Source organism: Amblyraja radiata, chromosome 38, assembly GCF_010909765.2.
Source record: "Amblyraja radiata isolate CabotCenter1 chromosome 38, sAmbRad1.1.pri, whole genome shotgun sequence".
Lineage (NCBI taxonomy): Eukaryota > Metazoa > Chordata > Chondrichthyes > Rajiformes > Rajidae > Amblyraja > Amblyraja radiata.
This window is the reverse complement of record NC_045993.1, coordinates 6755838-6778460: the sequence shown is the minus strand read 5'-3', so window position 1 is coordinate 6778460 and position 22623 is coordinate 6755838. Positions and strand designations below refer to the sequence as shown.

The following is a 22623-nucleotide window of genomic DNA, read 5'->3' as shown; positions in this document are numbered from 1 at the left end:
CGGGTGCGGAAGCATCAATGGAGCGAAGGAAATAGGCAACGTTTCGGGCCGAAACCCTTCTTCAGACTGATGTGGGATGGGGGTGGGGAGAAAGGAGAAAGGAAGAGGAGGAGCCAGAGGGCTGAGGGAGAGCTGAGAAGGGGAGGAGACAGCAAGGGCTACCGGAAATTAGAGAAGTCAATGTTCATGCCGCTAGGGTGCAGACTGCCCAAGCGGAATATGAGGTGCAGCATATGAGGTGCTGCTCCACCAATTTCCGGTGGTGCTCACTCTGGCCATGGAGGAGGCCCAGGACATAAAGGTCGGAGTCGGAATGGGAGGGGGAGTTGAAGTCCTGAGCCACCGGGAGATCCGGTTGGTTAATGCGGACCGAGCGGATTTATTACTATAGCAGTACTTCAGCCATGGTTATGATCAGAAATGTGCTCGGGATTGGGGAGGGAATAAAAGGATGGACCAGATTTCCTGGTCCTTCCGTCAGAAGGTGCTCGAGAAAGGGAAGGGAGTTAATTATGGAATCAGTCTGAAGAAGCATTTCGGCCCGAAACGTTGCCTATTTCCTTCGCTCCATAGATGCTGCCTCACCAGCTGAGTTTCTCCAGCATTTTTGTCTACCTTCGATTTTCCAGCATCTGCAGTTCCCTCTTAAACAGGGAGTTAATGATGCTGCCTTCACTGTGATATTGCCTCATACTTCCACCCTGATGGAACTCAACCGCTGAGCCACCGTGACTGTTTATTTTTCTTTGTAAACGGCGCCAAAATATGGCGACTGCGCATTTGTGGGTTGTGCAAAAGAATTTCACCGTGCCGCGCGTACGATAAAGAACCTACGAACCATTGATAGATTAGCAAACTCAAAGATTCTCCAGAGAGTTACTCCAGCATGTTGTGTGTACCTCCTCTGGCAGGAAGACCTTTTTTGCAAAATTAAGGGAAATAACCACAATTTCCAAAAAACAGCCAAACTATTAATTTTCTCTTTCTGTTTCATCCTCAAGATGAAAGTCCAGCCACTGCAGACTGGGGGAATAGAAGCACCAGCTACCTCATCAGATCAGTGGCTTTATGTCTCCAATGAGATGGATTTGTAGAAGGATGATCAGCTGCAAACGCTACAAAAATTGAGCACGTATCCAACATGCCAGCCATCTCCTGGGCAGGAAAAAAGATATTAATAAGCCAAGGCACGAGAAAAATTCAATAGGATAAAGTGTCAGGATGGCAAAAACTATTATTTAATCTTAGCGCCTCTGCGGGAAATTTTAAAATCGACAAGAAACGGTGAAAAATATAGGAGGCCTTCTTACCAGATTTGTCAGTCTCCATATTCCACCAACAGGTGGCAGAAATTTGAGACCCAAGCCTGCTGCCCTGAGCCCAATGGTTGAGCAACGGCAGATTCTGTAAAGCAGGATTGTATGGAGATGAATAGGCAGTGCAAGAACAGGAGAGTATATAACAGAGGAGCGCATGTATTCTCTGTCAGATGTCATTCAAGAAATTAGGAAGCAGGTTACACAGATTAGCTGTGATACGAGGCCCAAGCCACAGCATTCAATAGACAATAGACAATAGGTGCAGGAGTAGGCCATTTGGCCCTTCGAGCCAGCACCGCCATTCAATGTGATCATGGCTGATCATCCCCAATCACTACCCCTCCCCATAATCCCCTGACGCCGCTATCTTTAAGAGCCCTATCTAGCTCTCTCTTGAAAGTATCCAGAGCACCTGCCTCCACCGCCCTCTGAGGCAGTCTAAAGTCGTACAGCACAGAAAGACCCTTCGGCCCAACTCATCCATGCATACCAAGATGCCCCATCTACTCTTGTCCCATTTACCCATATCCCTCTAAACCTTGAGGTGCAGGCTCGAAGGGCCGAATGGCCTACTCCTGCACCTAATTTCTATGTTTCTATGTTTCTATGTTTCTCTTCCATGCACCTGTCCAAGCATCTTATATGGAACCTGTCTCAACCACATCCTCTGGCAGTCTGAAGGAGGGTCCCAATGCAAAACATTAGCTGTCCACTTTCTCCAAAGATGCTGCCTGGCCTGCTGAGATACTCCAGCATTTTGTGTCGACCTCCTCTGTCAGTTTGGTCCATATATCGACCACCCACTGAATGAAAAAGTTGCCCCTCAGGTTCCCATTCCATCTTTCCCCTCTCAACCGTAAACGTATGACCTCTGCTTCTTGATTCCCCTACCCTGGGTAAAAGACTCTGTGCATTTACCCTGTCTATTCCCCTCATAATAATTTATAATAATTTTATTTATAGAGCACTTTAAAAACAATCATAGTTGCAACAAAGTGCTGTACATCACTAATCATTGACAAAAAAGTTAATACACACCAATAATAACAATTAAAAGATGGAGTAAGTAAAGATATTCAAAATAAAGAAATATTAAAAACACTAAAAACAGGAGCAAAGTCTCATGCATGGTCAAAAGCCAGGGAGTATAAATGTGTTTTAACACTGGCTTTGAAGATAGACAGTGAGGGGGCCTGTCATGATTGTATACACTTCTAGAAGGTCATTCCTCAGCCTCCTAGACTCCAAGGAATAAGGTCCTAACCTGTCCAACCTTTCCCTATAGCTCGGGTCCTCAAGTCCTGGCAACATCCTTGTAAATCCTCTCTGCACTCGTTCAACCTTAAAATGCCTGTCTACCTTTCCATTATTACTTGAGATCTTTGCGTTCTTCCTTCACTTCTTGTTTATAAATGGATGCAGGTCGCTTCAAATGGAAAAGAATAGGGGTGGCACGGTGGCGCAGCGGTAGATGCCAGAGACCCGGGTTCGATCCCGACCAAGGGCGCTGTCTGTACGGAGTTGGTACGTTTTCCCCGTGACCGGCGCTGATTTTCTCCAGGAGCTCTGGTCTCCTCCCACACTCCAAAGACCTACAGGTTTATAGGCTAATTGGCTTTGGTAAAATTGTAAATTGTCCCTAGTGTGTATAAGATAGTGCTAGTGCCCAGGGATCGCTGGCCGGTGTGGACTCGATGGGCCGAAGGGCCTGTTTCCGCGCTGTATCTCTAAACCAAGAAAAAACTAATAGTGGGATATTTTCAAATGAATAGACTGCTCATCACTCGGTCAAATGCCCATCATCTATCACATGTTAAATAAAGGGAAATGAGATAATCCTCGTGCAGATCAGCAATCGATTAGTGCAGCTTGAAAGAGAAAAACATATTTAATTCAGTAATTGGTTAAACCCATGCAGACAAAATGGCATGATTAATCTCAGCTTTGGCCTCCATCCGGCTTGCTGTTGAACTGACTTACAAGTGCCAATTTATTTCCCAACCCTGACTGCATTGGTCCTTGGAACAAAAACCCTCAGGAATTGTTTACTTATTAAACAGGATTAGGGAACAATGTGGAGTTCCAGATGCAGCAGATTGCCCAACCATATTAGGAGCCCTGTGAATGCCCGTTGAAACCACTTCTATTTATTAAAGGTTTTGTCTCGTAAACGCTCAAATTATGTATTAACAAAGCCTCAAAATAAGTAAAACGAGTGTATTATAGAACAGGTAACCTCACCCTTACCTATTCAGCCAGGCGAGGGACTGGTGGAAACAGGACAACCCTGCCCTGTTCTGCATAGACTCGTAATCAAGGAAAGAGTTACACAAAATGCTGGAGTAACAGGCAGCGTCTCTGGATAGAAGGAGTGGGTGACCGAGACCCTTCTTCAGACTGAGAGTCAGGGGAGGGGGAGATACAGAGATAGGAAGAAGGGTTCCGGCCCAAAACGTTGCCTATTTCCTTCGATCCATAGATGCTGCTGCGCCCGCTGAGTTTCTCCAGCACTTTTGTCTACCTTTGGCGTGGGGGGGGGGGGGGGGGGGAAGAAAGTGGAGCAAGATGCTTTCTTTTTTCCAGTTCACCCTCCATCAATCTCCCATCTTGTTTAGCTGCCTCATGCGCGGCACCTTGTCAAAAGCCATCTGAAAATCCAAGTAAACAACATCCACTGTCTCTCCTTTGTCTAACCCGCTTGTTATCTCCTCAAAGAATTCCAACAGATTTGTCAGGTACGATCTCCCCTTAACAAAACCATGACAGTTTGGGCCTATTTTATTATGTGCCTCCAAGTACTCCAAAGTCTGAAGGACGGTCTCGACCCGAAGCGTCACCCATTCCTTCTCTCCAGAGGTGCTGCCTAGCCCCGCTGAGTTACTCCAGCTTTTTGTGTCTATCTTCAACCCTAACAACCTCATCGAGTCATAGAGAGAGAGAGACAACACGGAAACAGGCCGCTCGGCCCAGCGATTCCCTGCCGACTACTTCCATTTTTACACTAAACGCTGGAGTAACTCAGTGGGTCGGGCAGTGTCTCTGGAGAACATGGAGAGAGGATGGCATTTTGTGTCTATCCACCCTCACCCTCTGCATCTGCAGTTCTTTCCTACTCCTTACTCTTAATAACAAACTCAAATCTTATTAACCACTGAAGTCAGGCAAACCGGCCTATAAATTCCTTTCTTTTGCCACTCCCATCTTAAACAGTGGAGATAAGGGCCTGTCCCACTTGCATGCGATTGCGTGCGTTTGGCGCGACCAACCGGAAGCGGAGGTCGCCCTAAGTTTGCGCGTGACGTCATTTACGTCATGCTTACAAATCAGCTGGGCAGGAGGCGGGCCGACTGAATTTGGGCGTCGCACTGCGTCGGGCGGTGATGTCATCACAGAACGCCACGCGCTAGGCGTACGCCGTCAAGGCGCTGCGTATGCCGTCAAGACGCCGAATACGACCACAATGCGCCTGCATGCGTACGCGAGCCGACAGGCCGCTGGCGCGCGAAGATTTCGGTCACTGCAAGAATTTCGCAGCCCCGCGCGATGTCGGGACCAGCCCCGCACAACTCCATACCCCTCCGCGCTTCTAAGTGGGACCGGTCCCGTGCGGCCATATACGGTGCCTATACGCCTCCAGCGACCACGAGGTCAGGTAATTTGCGAGCCCAGTTCACGTAAGTGGGACAGGCCCTTTACATTTGTGATGTTCTAGTCCTGTGGAGCCATTCCTTGTGCTCCAATGTCTTCTTCTCCTAAATTCCAGTAGGGATAGGCCCCTCTTGCACCTTATATCCATCACAGATGATTTATCAATAATGAGCATCCTCGGCATTTTGTTTGTTTTCAGATTATCAAAAACTAATGGAAAGTACAACCCAAATCTCAGTAAACGCAGTATGGAATTAATTAATATCTGTGATATAAGAATGTATTGTTCAAGAAACTAAGAAATCAATATTTTTTTTTAAAAAACAGTGATAGGCGCTTGGAATGTGCTGCCATGGATAGTGCAAAAAGCCATGATAGTTCTGTTTCAGAGCCGCTTAGACAGGCACGAAAATGCAGGGATTGGAGGGATATGGATCACATGCAAGCAGGCAAGGTAAACTTGGTATCATATTGCGGACCTAAAGGCCTGTCCGCGTGCTGTACAGTTCTATGCTCTGCGCTTTGTTCCCTGTCTAAATGATGCATCTCAAACAAGCAGTCAACTTGTTGGTAAACAAAATTGCTGGAGAAGCTCAGCGGGTGCGGCAGCATCTGTGGAGCGAAGGAAATAGGCAACGTTTCGGGACGAAACGTTGCCTATTTCCTTCGCTCCACAGATGCTGCCGCACCCGCTGAGTTTCTCCAGCAATTTTGTCTACCTTCGATTCTCCAGCATCGGCAGTTCCTTCTTGAACATCTTGTTAGTAAAGCTAGGTATGTATTCAATCAAGTGCCGGTACTGGCTGTGCTAAAAGAATGTTTTTGTTTTCATACTAAAGCCGTAACGAGAGCTTGATGGGTGCATCAAAACTTGTCCTCTTTTCAACTCCCTGGCCCACCCACCTTCAGCGACCAATCCCCCCCCCCCCCCCCCCCCCATCCCATCCCCACTCCCCCCCCCAAACCATCGTCACCACAACCAGAAGCAAATCATTTGGTGCGTCTCACCTTGCAGCAACCTCTCCTCCTGTTGGCTGAACGTGGAGTGGCACAGGCGTCTAAGGCATGGGGAAGTTCGCCCCTCGGTCTCCTGCCCTTCCATCTGAGGGCCCGTTTCACATAAGTGCTCTTTGGGAAGAAAATAAATAAATAAAGTCAATCCAGTTCACAACCCGATCAGCCCTACCTACCACCCTAGATATAGTGTCAGCCAGTACAGAACCGGGCCCTGCGGCTCACCTTGTCCATGCCGACCGAGTTGGCATTCTGGCCCAGTCCCATTTGGCCAACATCCCTCTAAACCTTTCCTACCTGTATATCTGTCCAGATGCCTTTTGAAAGCCACACACAAAAAAAAACTTCTACCTTGAGAGCATGAGGAGGGAGAGGCAGATATTGAAGTATATTGCTTCCGAGGGACAGAATCAAACAAACATTCAAGCACTCAGCAAAGGAGTGCTGGTGTAACTCAGCGGGTCAGGCAGCATCTCTGCAGAACATGGATAGATGATGTATCGGGTCGGGACCCTTCTTCAGCAATGAAACACTCAGTACTGCTCCACGATCAATGCAAAAGACCTTCACTGGTAGCCGACGCACAAGATTCAACAGTAAAGCTAAGCTGCCTCATGCCTTGCCAAGTACAGTCACCAAAAAAAACACAAACTTCAGTTGAAAATGATGCATCCAAGTCTTAATAAAACAGCTGGAAGGAAGTTTCTTCATCAAAAGAACCAAGGACATCACATAAACAGCAGTCAAATGACACAATGCGACCACACAAAACACTTGCATTACCAGCATTCACTTCAACGCAAACATTTGGTTGTCCCCAGCTTGAGTCTGGCTGTGTTCCATCTCGTACTCCCTTGCAAGGCTGATGAAACCTCGGAGATGGAGTGGCTCAGGGAGGGATCACCCCCTTCCGTGGGGCAGCAGCCTCAGAGCTCGGACTGGGGGCTACTGCCGGATAGAGGTCCAGTCTGCACATTCAACAGGCTGCATCATTGAAACACTCACACCCTGAAGGCAGCCTACATCTCCCTTGCTATCCAACAAAACACAAAGGCAAGATTTAACTCGAGTCATGTGGAGAACATTTTTTTAAACCTTCAAAGCACACAATGTATTCATAAAAATTTCAAAGTTTATACATTACCGAATATGCCAGTCAACAATGTCATCACATGCAATGTTATTTAATTACATAACATTAGCATGACTGCAGTTATTATTTACATACAAACTTCCAGCAGGCTTTTACTGGGGGTTTGACAAATCCCAGTCACTGAACATGAAATGACAAGAGGTCCTTAATGTTGTGGTCCTCCCCCCACAGAACCCTCGCAGTGGCAGCACCCGTCTTAAGCAAGTTCCTTAGCACGGTGCCCGGTCCATCATCGGCTCTGACCTTCCTTCCATCGAGGGGATTTATCGCAGTCGCTGCCTCAAAAAGGCTGGCAGTATCATCAAGGACCCACACCATCCTGGCCACACACTGATCTCCCTGCTACCTTCAGGTAGAAGGTACAGGAGCCTGAAGACTGCAACAACCAGGTTCAGGAATAGCTACTTCCCCACAGCCATCAGGCTATTAACCTTGGCTCGGACAAAACTCTGATTATTAATAACCACTTTCTGTTATTTGCACTTTACCAGTTTATTTATTCATGTGTGTATATATTTATATCATGGTATATGGACACATTGATCTGTTTTGTAGTAAATGCCTACTATGTACTGTGTGCTGAAGCAAAGCAAGAATTTCATTGTCCTATACAGGGACACATGACATTAAACTCACTTGAACTTGAACGGTGGCGCAGCGGTAGAGTTGCTGCCTCACAGCGCCAGACACCCAGGTTCAATCCTGACTACGGGTGCTGTCTGTACTTTGGGCAACTTCTTGGGATTTTCTCCACAAAATTTGAAATTAAGCCAGGGCAGTGGTAGAAGCATGGTACTTACGGCACATTTTAAATTGCAAAGTTTTTGACTTAATTTGATTTATTAAACTGAAATTATGTGTGTTTAATTTTTTAATTTGGACCAATTAAAAAAAGTAATAACTGACTAAGCTGCCACTGCAAGTCGGTGCAGGTAGGGGGAGCAGATGAGCACAGCCAACTCATTTACACTGAGGAAGGGTTTCGGCCCAAAACGTTGCCTATTTCCTTCGCTCCATAGATGCTGCTGTACCCGCTGAGTTTCTCCAGCTTTTTTGTCTTCCAACTCATTTACACCTTTGGTTCAGGAGGTTCATGTAGATTTGTTGTATGGACTGGAATAATGACGACAGATGGCACAATGGGCTAAGTGTTCGGCTGGCGACCGGAAGGTAGCCGGTTCGAATCCCGCTTGGAGTGCATACTGTCGTTGTGTCCTTGGGCAAGACACTTCACCCACCTTTGCCTGTGTGTGAATGTGTGTGAGTGACTGGTGGTGGTCGTAGGGGCCGTAGGCGCAGATTGGCAGCCACGCTTCCGTCAGTCTGCCCCAGGGCAGCTGTGGCTACAGAAGTAGCTTACCACCACCGAGTGTGACTGAGGAGTGAATGAATAATGCGATGTAAAGCGCCTTGAGTATTAGAAAGGCGCTATATAAATCCCATCCATTATTATTATTATTAATGACATTCTTACTTTTAGAACTTTACAGACACATTAGTCACAACACCAACAATAAAAAGTTATTCTAAGGAAATCAGACCTACAATAGTGAAAACAAAGTAGCTTTGCAATTAAAGGTCTGTTTATTGTCATGTGTACCAATTAGGGTCAGGTCGGGGTGGGGAGTTTCCCCTCCCCCCCCCCCCCCTCGCCACGGGTACCATATAATCCCGTGCTACCTGCTCCATGGTCGGATAGTCGGCGACTAAACCGTCTCCCCCACCTGGTTTGCCAGGTGAGGAAGGGGGCCGTGGACCCCCAGCAGGACCAAAAACAAAACCTGTCAAAGGGCGGATGAGCTCCTAGCGAGCCAACGGCCATCCACACACTTCAGTAGAAGTTGCGATCACTGTCGTACACGGCATTGTAAGGCACCGTGCCCGTTGATGTTTTCAACGATAATGATGATGGCCAATTAAGGCACAGTGAGACTCGATTACCAGTGGAATCAGTGGTGTGATGTTGGCAGTGGTTGGGTGCTGAGGTAGGGTTATGCAGGGTGGTTCAAGAACCCTATAGTTGATGGGAAAAAAACGATTCTTGAACCTGGAAGCGAGTTCTCAAGCTCCTGTAACTTCCTCCCAATGCCCGCGATGAGATGTGGGCATGGCCAGGGTGGGATGGGTCGTCAATGGTATGAGCCACCTTCTTGAGGCAGTGCTTCCTGGAGATCCCTCTGTTGGTGGAGGGGGGGCCAGTACCTGTAAAGGACCGGGGCAATGTCCCCCACTTTTTGTCATCACCTTCGTTCTTGGGGGTGTTCGAATTACCAAGCCAAACCATGATGTGGGAAGCACACTGAGTCAGTACTCAGAGTCGACAGATTTGGCTCAATTTTCAAATCCCTGTTGTTATCGGTGTGAAGTTCTTGACCTGCCCATGAAGCCCCATTGTCCTGGTGGCTTGCATCACAGCTTGGTTTGGGAACATCCAGCATAGGGTATGAGCGTGTGAAAGTGTGCATCAACAGACTCAGGAACAGCTTCTTCCCCTCCATTATCATGCTTCTGAAGGGACCTTCCATAAGCTGGGGTACTGTCCAACTCATCTCTACCCTCCTTATGGACATTGGACTTTGTCTATGGAACTGATGTGCTACAATGCACATATTTTGCACTCCGTATCTTCCCCTTTGCTCTATCGATTGTACTTGAGTTTGACATGATTGTATTTATGTATGGTATGGTACATGGTTGCATTTATGTTATGTATGACATTATCTGATCTGTGAGGATCAGATAATGTCAAAACAATTGAGACTTTCCTGCTGCTGTGGTATGTCTGTATGTCATGGAATTTTGTCCCATCTTATGAAGCTTCAAAAAGTACATTCATAATCAATGGTGCCTTGTTTCAAAGTTGATTAGACATATCACAACATATGTATTCAAAAGGGAACTGCAGATGCTGGAATATCGAAGGTACACAAAATTACTGGAGGAACTCAGCGGGTGCAGCAGCATCTATGGAGCGAAGGAAATAGGCGACGTTTCGGGCCGAAACCCTTCTTCAGACTCAGACTTCAGACTTCAGTCTGAAGAAGGGTTTCGGCCCGAAACGTCGCCTATTTCCTTCGCTCCATAGATGCTGCTGCACCCGCTGAGTTCCTCCAGCAATTTTGTGTACCTTCACAACATATGTATATACCCAGTCTATCTTGGAGTGAAGTGTAACAGAAGCTTGCAGAAATCTTTCAAGAATGAGTAATAGATAATTGTTGCTCCATACTGGATCTAAAAAGCAATTAGATAATGATGCAAACAAGCTGCAGACTATAAAATATAGACACAAGGTACTGGTTTATTTTAGTCACGTGTACCAAGATAGTGAAAAACTTTACTGGACTTTGTCTTGCACTAAACATTATTCCCTTTATCCTGTTTCTGCACACTATGGATGGCTTGATTGTAATCAAGTGTCGTCTTTCCACTGACTGGATGGCACGCAACAAAAAGCTTTTCACTGTACCTCGTGACAAAGTTTAGTTTAGAGATACAGCACGGAAACAGGACCTTCGGGTCGGTGCCGACCAGCGGTCCCCGCACATTAACACTATCCTACACCCACAAGTAACAATTTTTTACATTTACTAAGCCAATTAACCTACAAACCTATACGTCTATGTGCTATACTATGAGTACAAACAAGCAAGATGGGTAATGCTAAGAGAACAATACCATTACGAGAAAGTGCAAATAAAAAAGTGCAAGGGCTACAATGAGGTAGATTGGAAGATCAAGACTATGACCGTAGCTGATAACAACAGGGAAGCAGCAGCTCCTGAATTTGGTAGTTTGTGCTTTTAAGGTTCTGTATTTTCTGCCTGATGAGGGGATGAGTGGGGTGCAAATGCTGCTTGATCATGTTGGGAGTGGGGATTCTGTGGATTGCCACTCCAACTCTTTTATTATTGTGCACCAGTGGTGGTATCTCCATGTCCAGAAGCCCCTCCTCTCTTGCAGGAGCATGCGTTCAGTGCAGCTCCACAAGCTACCTGCTGCATCGGACCTTAAACAAATATCCTTCATTTGCCTGAAAGCCTATTCTGGAAGCCCAGATCATTTGCCTCCCAGCTCATTTAGGGTTAGGAATAGGGTTAGGAAGCACAGCCTGAAGCAATAACCAGTTTCATTATGTGTAGGAAGCCCTTCAGCCCACCGGGTCCGTGCCGACCAGCGATCCCCGCACATTAACACTATCCTACACCCACTAGGGATCATTTTTACATTTAATAGTTTAATAGTTAATTATTTGGTCTTTAAGTCCTTAAGTATTTATTGCTTTCAGGTATTGTCCATATTGTATTTTATGTCTTTTTTGTCTGCTTTCATTCTGAGTGTGTGGGTTTGCTGGTTGTTGGCTTTTGGACATCTGAATTTCCCTGAGGGGATCAATAAAGTGTTTATTATTATTTACCAAGCCAATTAACCTACGAACCTGTACGCCTTTAGAGTGAGGGAGGAAACCGTAGCTCCTAGAGAAAACCCACGCAGGCCACGGGGAGAACGTACAAACTCTGTACAGACAGCACCCGTAGTCGGGATCGAACCTGGGTCTCCGGCACTGCATTGGCTGTGAGGTAGCAACTCTACCGCTGCGCCACCGTGAATGAGCCAAATAGAGTATTTTAGCTCAGTTTGACCCTTTGCTCACCGAGTTTTAAATGTAGCGGCATCAGGTGTGTTCTTCCAACACAAGTGGGGAGAGAATAAACACATTGAGACTGAGTCTCGGGAGTCTTGACATTTGATCACAACTGCCAAAAAGTGAGGGGTGAAGGGTGGGAGGGAGTTGCTGAGGGGCAGTAGCGTTGAGCGTATCAACACGATAAAGTCCAGGCACTGCAAGCTGCTTGGCTGAGACACTTCATTCAATCATATCCAAGCCACTGAGAGACCAGTGGGAAAAATAAGCTGTTCAAATCGTCAGCAACATGGACATTCAAGCAGAGTTGGAAAACAGCAATTAAAACAAGGTAGATAAGACACAAAATGCTGGAGTAACTCAGCGGGACAGGCAGCATCGCTGGGGGGGAAGGGACGGGTGATGTTTCGGGTCGAAACTCTTCTTCAGGCTAACTCAGACCCTAGTCTGAAGCAGGGTCACCTGTTCCTTCTCTCCAGAAATGCTGCCTGTCCCGCTGAGTTACTCCAGCATTGTGTGTCCATCTTCGGTTTAAAGCAGTATCTGCAGTTCCTTCCGACACAATTAAAACAGTACTCCATCCCCAGCGCTCTGTTTGCTCTCGAGATAGCTGTATCCCTCAGCTAACAGGGAAGAGGACAGACAGCTAGCCCAGCTCCCAGCCCAGCTAGCCCAGTTCCCAGCCTAGCTAGCCCAGTTCCCAGCCTAGCTAGCTCAGTTCCCAGTCCAGCCAGCCCAGCTCCCAGCCCAGCCAGCCCAGCTCCCAGCCTAGCTAGCCCAGCTCCCAGCCTAGCTAGCCCAGTTCCCAGCCCAGCCAGCCCAGCTCCCAGCCTAGCTAGCCCAGTTCCCAGCCCAGTCAGCCCAGTTCCCAGCCTAGCTAGCCCAGTTCCCAGCCAAGCTAGCCCAGTTCCCAGCCAAGCTAGCCCAGTTCCCAGCCCAGCCAGCCCAGCTCCCAGCCCAGCCAGCCCAGCTCCCAGCCTAGCTAGCCCAGTTCCCAGCCCAGCTGGCCCAGTTCCCAGCCCAGCCAGCCCAGTTCCCAGCCAAGCTAGCCCAGTTCCCAGCCTAGCTGGCCCAGTTCCCAGCCAAGCTAGCCCAGTTCCCAGCCTAGCTAGCCCAGTTCCCAGCCCAGCTGGCCCAGTTCCCAGCCCAGCCAGCCCAGTTCCCAGCCAAGCTAGCCCAGTTCCCAGCCTAGCTGGCCCAGTTCCCAGCCCAGCTGGCCCAGTTCCCAGCCCAGCTAGCCCAGTTCCCAGCCCAGCTGGCCCAGTTCCCAACCCAGTTAGCCCAGTTCCCAGCCTAGCTAGCCCAGTTCCCAGCCCAGCTAGCCCAGTTCCCAGCCCAGCTGGCCCAGTTCCCAGCCCAGCCAGCCCAGTTCCCAGCCAAGCTAGCCCAGTTCCCAGCCTAGCTGGCCCAGTTCCCAGCCCAGCTGGCCCAGTTCCCAGCCCAGTTAGCCCAGTTCCCAGCCAAGCTAGCCCAGTTCCCAGCCCAGCCAGCCCAGCTCCCAGCCCAGCCAGCCCAGCTCCCAGCCCAGCTGGCCCAGTTCCCAGCCCAGCTGGCCCAGTTCCCAGCCTAGCTAGCCCAGTTCCCAGCAGTGAGCAGGCACTTGACCCGGATTCCACACAACCCTACCCAGTCATGTGCTGCTTTACCTGCACTTTACTCGGTGGGTGACGGCCACTGGATTCCACGTTCTGAACAAGGCCATCGCTATCCAGCGGCGCGGGGTATTTTCTATCGATGTTCACAGCTGCTTCGACCCACAGTCTTTTTGCACAAGCTTATCGCCAGACACATTTCGAGCACACAGACATGTTCTGATGTGGACCCCTCCCACTAGCAGTTAGGTGCAGCCAACATGCATGAGCTCACCCTTACAAGCAGAGCAGCCTTGAATACACAAAGCTTTTACTGCTCTTGTGAACTTTATCCTGTGAGGACAATGGCTTGCTTTCTTCCACAATCAATGTTAACCCCTTCATTCAGTTTTCTTTTTTGCAAAATAAAAAAAGTGAAAAGATCGCACGCCACGACTTCCTTGCTGAAGTGCTGAAATGAAGCATCTTCCCGTTTCCTGTGCACAGCCATTCTGTTGAACTTATTCACAACTGTGGTGCTTTCTCACCAGTCTCACCTTCCAGACAGTCAAGCCCAGGTCTGGAACTGTTCCCAAACGCACACAAAGCGCCCAGGTTACCTTCACCAGGGCAGCTTACAGCCCAGCGGTATGAATATTGAGTTCTCCAACTTCAAGTAACCCTTGCATCCCCTATCTCTCCGTCCCTCCCCCACCATCGCACTAGTTTCAATAGACAATGGACAATAAGTGCAGGAGTAGGCCATTCGGCCCTTCAAGCCAGCACCGCCATTCAATATGATCATGGCTGATCATCCCCAATCACCACCCCACTCCTGCATTCTCCCCATATCCCCTGACTCCGCTATCGTTAAGAGCCCTATCTAGCTCTCTCTTGGAAGCATCCAGAAAACCTGCCTCCAGGCAGAGAATTCCACAGACTCGCCACTCTCTGTGAGAAAAAGTGTTTCCTCGTCTCCGTTCTAAATGGCTTACCCCTTATTCTTAAATTGTGGCCCCTGGTTCTGGACTCCCCCAACATTGGGAACATGTTTCTCTGTCGTCCTGTTGAGTTGCACCATCTTTGTAACTCGTTATCACCGAGTCCGTAGCCAACAAGGGGGTGGTTGGGCCACACTTCCTCGATGGTCGTTGCTTTTTGCATATCTTTCACTCATGTGTTCCATGCACCGTCCGTACCTCTTGCTTCCCTTTCCCCTGACACTCGGTCCGAAGAGAGGTCTTGACCTAGAACATTACCCATCCCTTTTCTCCAGAGATGTTGCCTGACCTGCTGAGTTACTCCAGCTTTTTGTGTCTATCTTCAGTCATTGTAATATGGTGCCGTTTATCTTCCATTTTAAATAAATCAAATATTTACAGGGACTCATTTGAGGTTCTTAAAACAGAGACACTCGAACAAAACTATTATGAAAAGTGATGCCACCTTTAAGTCCATTCAATTCAAAATCTATGCCAACAATGACTCATTTGTTATTAGAGGCATTGAACCAGATCAAGAAGGCAATGTCCATAAAATGCTTCCAGCTAAAGTCCCTCCTTGCTAAGGTTCAGCAGTGACGTAGCTCACACAGTAAACATACGTGCGGTTTGCACAATAATGGTGTGAGAGGTTATGGAGAGAAGGCAGGAGAATGGGATTGAGAGGGATCAGCCATGATTGAATGGCAGAGTAGGGTCTCGACCCGAAACGTCGCCCATTCCTTCTCTCCAGTCCCGCTGCCTGCCCCGCTGAGTTACTCCAGCTTTTTGTGTCCAGAATAGACTTGATGGACTGAATGGCCTAATTCTGCTCCCACCGCTTATGACTTGCAAATAGAAAAGATCTGTGTAGGAAAACAACTGCAGACGCTGGTTTAAATCGAAGATAGACACAAAATGCTGGAGTAACTCAGCCGGGACAGACAGCATCTCTGGAGAGAAGGAATGGGTGACGTTTCGGGTCGACCTACTTGATGCCACGAGTACCTACGACTAGCATCACGGCCTGCTACATCTTCCTACGACCTCGTGACGACCACGCTGCGAGTATGAGTCAAGGGCAAACTCGGCAGAGGTCTTGAATTAGATCATGAAAGTGGGACAGGCCCTTTAAACATTTGAAACAATGGCACAAAATAAGCAAGTCTATAAAATGCTTCGAGCTAAAGTACCTCCTTGCTAAAGTACCTCCTTGCTAAAGTTCAACAGTGACATAGCTCACACAGTGAACGCACATGAGATTTGCACAGTGACGGTTCTAGGGGGTATGGGGAGAAGGCAGGAGAATGGGGTCGAGGCACAATCAAGAAGCTGATGCTCATGATCTGCTCAGTCTCGTTAAACTGCATCCTATAACCCAGAGCAGAAAAAAATTAGCATTATGCATTATGACGACACTTATTTTTGTGTTAGCCTATAATTTCCCCAAAGAAAATGGCAGGATTCGTGCCTCCCAATCCATCCAAAGGGACCTCTCCATAGATGCCAGATTGTATTACAACTTTACCCCAAGTCACGCTGACCTGTTGTGCATCGTTGCACAGGTAGGTTAGAGGAACAAAGGGATTGCACTGCACAAATATGCCACTCACTAAAAAGTCGCGCCACAGGTTGGCAAGGCCATTAAACAAACTGGACAAGAGCAGGGGTTGATTTGTCGAGCAATAGAAATGAAATGTTGGGAAGTTGTGTTAACTATGCATTGAGTAGGAGGGAACTGCAGATTCAGAGTGTGAAGAAGGGTCTCGACCCGAAACGTCATCCATTATTTCTCTCCAGAGATGCTGCCTGACCTGCTGAGTTACTCCACCATTTTGTGTGTAACTGTGCATTGAAGGCCGTAATAACAGGTTATTGACAAGCAATGTAGTAGAGAATTCGCAGGAAACTTCTTGATCCAACGAGTGACGAGAATAGACAAATAAAAAAGCTGGAGAACGTCGCCTATTCCTTCTCTCCATAGATGCTGCCTCACCCGCTGAGTTTCTCCAGCATTTTTTTTGTCTACCTTCGATTTTTTTCCAGCATTCACTCTCGAGGGAAGTTTGAAGCAAACAGCACATATTCACAGGGGAGGACTGGACTCGCGTTTGGGAGAAGGGAATAGAAGGGGGTAAACAATGATAGTTTAAGATGAGCAAAGGTAAGAGATTCAAGTCAACTGTACTGTGTGTACTATATCAGAATTAATTATTCTTACAATGATGATTGGGTCAGACTGGACTGCCTCAGGTGGAGGCAGGTTCTCTGGATACTTTCATAGAGAGATAGATAGGGCTCTTAAAGATAGCGGAGACTGGGGATATGGGGAGAAGGCAGGAACGGGGTACTGATTGGGGATGATCAGCCATGATCACATTGAATGGCGGTGCTGGCTCGAAGGACCAAATGGCCTACTCCTGCATCTATTATCTATTGACGTTGTCAGGTCAGAGATGGTCTGGATTTTGATTTTATGCCCAGCACATCTCCAGCCGGGATGACCCATCAGTCTGAAGAAGTGTTTCGGCCCGAAACGTTGCCTTATTTCCTTCGCTCCATAGACGCTGCTGCACCCGCGGAGTTTCTCCAGCATTTTTGTGTACCACCTGACCCAAGACAATATCCAGTTTAGTTTAGACATACAGCGCGGTAACAGGCCCTTCGGCCCAACGGGTCCATGCCGACCAGCGGCCCCTGAACACCAGCAATATCCTGCGCACTCGGGACATTTTAGAGCATATACCGAAGTCAATTTGCCTACAAATCTGGACGTCTTTGGATGTGGGAGGAAACCGGAGCACCCCGGGAAAACCCACTCGATCGCGGGGAGGACATGCAAACTCCGATCAGACAGCACCCATAGTCAGAATCAAACCTGGGTGTCTGGTGCTGTGAGGCAGCAACTCCACCCCCTGCGCCACCGTGCCCCTCCAAGTTATCGAACCCTCCATTGAGGCACATTGCTATGATTTAGGAAACATCAGCGATTTTGTGCAATGAAAACTCTGACAAACAACAATGGTACAAATGACTAGCTAGCCTGCTCTGGTGATGTTGGCTAGCGGATAAACAATGATCACAATACCAGATAAACACCCTTGCTGTTCTTCACAACGGTGTCATGGGATCTCTTAGATCCAACCGAATGGTTCTTGGCTAATGTCTCACCTGAAGGACAACACATTTCACAGTGCAGCATTCTGCCGGAGTGGGGAGACAACCTTATTACAACAGGAATGGAACATAAATGGAAGGAGCAAGCATTAGACGCCTTACTGCACCAATTGATAGTGTTGCCTTGAGGACATTTGCCTGCGATCCAAAAATCAATCTAATGTGGATATATTCTGACTCAACACTAGTGGACAGCTGCTAATATGATGTTTAAGAAGGAACTGCAGATGCTGGAAAATCGAAGGTAGACAAAAATGCTGGAGAAACTCAGCGGGAACTTCACCCAGAGTTTCTCCAGCATTTTTGTCTACTGCTAATATGTGTCTACCTTCGATTTAAACCAGCATCTGCAGTTCATTCCTCCAGAGATGCTGCCTGTCCCGCTGAGTTACTCCAGCATTTTGTGTCTACCTTTGATTTAAACCAGCATTTGCAGTTCCTTCCTCCAGAGATGCTGCCTGTCTCGCTGAGTTACTCCAGCATTTTGTGTCTATCTTCGAAATAAACCATAATGTACCTTCTCTGGTCCATGGTCACAATGTAATATTAGCATTCCACCACGCCAGCTACTATGTGATACAAGGACATATTAGTATGGATGTCAGAAGTAATGGGGAGAAGGCAGGAGAATGGGGTTAAGAGGGAAAAATGGATCGGCCATGATTGAATGGCGGAATAGACTTGCTGGGCCGAATGGCCTAATACTGCTCCTGAACTTGCATTGCATCAGGAAGCTGCTCACCATTTTTCCTCTTGTTCAAAGGGGAAAGGCCGTTGCTTGACTGCAGCGTGAGCTCTTGCAGTTCATTAGTGACCGCTTCACTCTGCGGACTCGGGGCAGAGCCATCCTCTTCACCGTCGCCAACCCCAACACCGCCCGACCCCTTCCCAGAGACGGCGAGGGGAAGGCCGACTTCATTCGGCAAATCCACTTTGGCTTGGTTATTAACCTGGAACAATCAAAACGAAAAAGACATGTTAAAAATACGAGCGCATTCTGACCGCTCTACCGTTTCCTAATTGGAGGACTCGAAAGAATAAAAAGAGGCTGTAATTACAAATTTCAATACTTTGGAAAGTTGCATTCTGTTTGTAGCGTCACCGTTAAGCAGCAGAAACAAAGAACTGCAGGTGCTGGCTAAGACACAAAGCGCAGGAATAACTCAGCAGGTTGGGCAGCAACTCTGGAGTAACACAAAGTGCGGGAGTGACTCAGAAGGAAGAAAAATCTCGACCCGAAACGTCCCATCCATGTTCTCCAGAGATCCTGCCTGGCCTGCTGAGCTACTGCAGGAGTTTGTGTCCATCACCCTTAAGCCGTGGGTCCAGGTGAATTCTGCTGAGATAACTATCGATGATGAGACATTGAAAAACATGGATTACATTCTTTGTGTCAGGATCCATCTTACGGAACAGGCAGGTCGGCAACAATAACCAAATTCACCACGATCATCGTGCATCCCAGGAACTGGTGAAGGTTAAGACCTCAAAGCCAGTATTCATCGCATGGTCTTCAGGAATACAGCGACCTCCCATTCTCCTCGACAATCAGAGGTGTGAAACCACTGCAGCAGCCACCCCCGACCACTGATAAACACCATGTCAATCACCTCCATATCCAGTGACAGGGCACAGAGGAGGTTTGCGAGAATGATCCCGGGGACGATTGGGTTACATATGATGAGCGTTTGACGGCTCTGGGCCTGTACTCGCTGGACACAATAATAATAAATAATAATGGATGGGATTTATATAGCGCCTTTCTAATACTCAAGGCGCTTTACATCGCATTATTCATTCACTCCTCAGTCACACTCGGTGGTGGTAAGCTACTTCTGTAGCCACAGCTGCCCTGGGGCAGACTGACGGAAGCGTGGCTGCCAATCTGCGCCTACGGCCCCTCCGACCACCACCAATCACTCACACACATTCACACACAGGCAAAGGTGGGTGAAGTGTCTTGCCCAAGGACACAACGACAGTATGCACTCCAAGCGGGATTCGAACCGGCTACCTTCCGGTTGCCAGCCGAACACTTAGTCCATTGTGCCATCTGTCGTCCCATGGGCTATGGATATATACAATGGTATATGGACACACTGATCTGTTCTATAGTCATGCCTACTATGTTCTGTTGTGCTGAAGCAAAGCAAGAATTTCATTGTCCTATCAGGGACACATGACAATAAACTCTCTTGAATCTTGAATTAGAAGGATGAGGGAGGATCTCATTGAAACTTGCCAAATAATGAAAGGCCTGGATAGTGAATGTGGATAGTGAATGTTTCCGCTAGAACCAGAGGGCACAGCCTTAGAATAAAAGGATGTACCTTTACAAACAAAATGAGGAATGTCTTTAAGCAGAGGGTGGTGAATCTGTGGAATTCATTGCCTCAGGCAGCTGTGGAGGCCAAGTAATTGGGTATTTTTAAAGCGGAAATTTACAGGTTCTTGATTAGTAAGGGTGTCATAGGTTACAGGGAGCAGGCAGGAGAATAAGGTTGATAGGGAAAGATAGTTCAACCATGATCGAATGGCGGAGTAGACTCGATGGGCAGAATGGCCTAATTCTGCTCCTTTGATCGATGAAAGAGTCTGAAGAAGGGTCTCGAGGTGAAACATCACCCATTCCTTCTCTCCAGAGATGCTGCCTGTCCCACTGAGTTACTCCAGCTTTTTGTGTCTATCTTCGGTCTAAACCAGCACCTGCAGTTCCTTCTTACCCTCTGACCAATGAACAACAAGGGGGTCAGTCAATGCTTATTCATTGGCCAATGTGCCCAGCATTGTTTCAATTTTAATTCAATTAAAAAACTTTATTGGCATGATAAAAAAACATTGTTATATTGCCAAAGTATAAAACATGACATACAAATTTGAAATGCATAAGTATAAATACAAGTATACAGTGCATGGATAGATATGTCCCTGTACATAAACTTGCAATAGGCCGATAGCCCTTTATTGATTGCTACACGTTCTTGCAGCTGTAAGCAGTACAACACAATAGAAAGTTTAGCAATTCAGTATTAATTTCTTAGTGTTAGTTAATGTCGGTTAGTGTGTGCGTACATATGTGCATGTTGGTCATTCACCGTCTCTCAGGTTATGGCATGCTGTTACGTATTGTGCACCAATATGTGCCGTATTTCCTTCGCCAAGGATTATTCTTAGTTTTGATGTATCATCTAGTTCTTTAAAATCAGGGGTTGCCACACTGAGTTTGTCAAAGTACGCTTTCCTTGTTTTGTCAAATTTATTGCATTTTAGGAGGAAGTGCACCTCTGTTTCAACCTCATCTGTCAAACAGTGGCCGCATATTCTGTTTTCTCTTGGTTGCCAGAATCTCTTCTGTCTTCCTTTTTCAACTGCCAAATAGTGGTCACTTAACCTGTATTTGGTGAGGGTCTGTCTCTGCTTTAAGTCTCTGCTTTACACTGAAACAATTGCGGTTGTTTGGGGCATATCATCTGGTGTCAGGACTCCATAACAGCAAGGTATAACCAGGAGGGCAGGGAGCTTCAAGGATGTTATCAAAGCCCCTTCAAAGCACCCGGGACATTACAGCAATCTCTGGCCATGATTGTTCAAAATGGAGGAGCAGCATCCAAAATCTGCCACGGGCAGAACATGGTGGAGTGAAAACAGGAGGGCAGAACCTCGCAAGCGATATGTCGGGAAACTCCTGCACTAAACGCTGGGTTAGAACACACAGTGGCCACAAACCGTCCGTGACCACGAGGGACTGCCTTGGGCAACAATGAATGCAAGTCCGAAAAATGGGTTGCAATTTCAAACAATGACCTTCAAGATGAGAGATTAACATCGCATGGCTAATAGCCCTTGACAATTTATTTTCTTTTGGCTTCAGGCAGCACTCAAACCATAGGCACACAATGAAGTCCATCAAACCACATCCTTTTCAGAAATCTTCAAAGTCTATCACTTTCACCAGGCCTTTTGATCACCCATTTCCTAGTTCACTTTCCCCCCCCATTCACTTTTTGTCAGCCTCCCGTGGTCATTCTTTAACTGTACGAGTTAAATCAAGAGCTCCCCCGAGATCTAAAAAAAATCAAACTCATGGTAAGCACGTAGAATGTATGTAGCATAGTCAGAGCTCGGGACGTCTCTTAGCGGCTCGTAACGCTAACGGCAGGTACTCAGGAAACGCGGAAAGCACGTGAAGATTTTTCAACATGTTGATAAAATGTCCACGAGAGCCCCGAGTACCTACGAGCGGCCATTGCCGTAATTCTCCGAGTCCGAATCAGGGGGAAACTCGGGAGAACTCTCGACTTAGCTCGTACAGCGGGACAGCCCCATTCCTCATCAAATACATTGGACATACACGCAAAGTTTTATCACAAGATGCTTCAAAGTGCTGGACTGAGGGTCATTTTAAATCTGCAGCCATGTTATTGTAAGCTATTACTGTGGTGCGTACCAAGGTACGGTGAAGAGCTTTTGTTTGCGTGCTATATAATGAAACTATACAATGTACTCAAGTACAAGCAGGTCAGGCACAAGTACACTGGTAATGCAAAGGGGAAAAATACCAGAGCACAAAACAAAGATGAAACTTACCCCCCAGGTCTAGCCAGCAGTGCAGACAACCACAAATGTTAGATTACTGCGGAAAGATACTTCCGTTTTAAACGGCTGCGCAAACTGTATAGACATCGGCTCTCAGACCCTCACACACCACCTAGCCCGGCTCAAGAACAGCACTTACTAAGACCTGGGACAAAGTGCTGCATTCAGTAAGAGAATGACTCATTCTGCTCCTCCCTGAGGCAAGGGGCAGAGAGATCCCAATGACAAAATGGAAAGCTGCAAACCACTCCTCAGAACAATATATCCCCCGCACTTTCAAGATCTGTTTTTAACCTCACTGTAATGAGGTTGCCAAGTCAAAACAGATACTTTTATTGCCCAGCCCCAGTGTCTTTCCTGTGCGTTGTTCCAAGATTTCCACAATAAATGCCAACAGAAACTCAAATAAGCAGGTATTCTATACAGATGTATACTCTTCAGGAAGAACACTGACCATTAAGGGCCTGTCCCACTGTACGAGCTAATTCAAAAGTTTCCCCTGATCCGAACTCGGAGAATT

General features: G+C 47.3%; 1 protein-coding gene across 2 annotated transcripts in view; it reads right to left on the bottom strand.

Annotated features, from left to right (window-relative positions):
• The window catches only part of mrtfa (myocardin related transcription factor A), a 139206-nt gene that overhangs the window by 61910 nt on the left and 54673 nt on the right, over positions 1-22623 (bottom strand). The window contains exons 4-5 of one of the 2 annotated variants that reach the window (XM_033013384.1): positions 18250-18457; positions 5976-6095 (exon numbers count right to left, since the gene is read on the bottom strand). In XM_033013384.1, the coding sequence (XP_032869275.1) occupies positions 5976-6069 (94 nt within the window). In that variant the 5' untranslated portion in view covers positions 6070-6095; positions 18250-18457. Of the gene's footprint in view, positions 1-5975; positions 6096-13425; positions 13582-18249; positions 18458-22623 lie in introns of those variants that run through there. The other variant, XM_033013385.1, reaches the window with a different exon arrangement.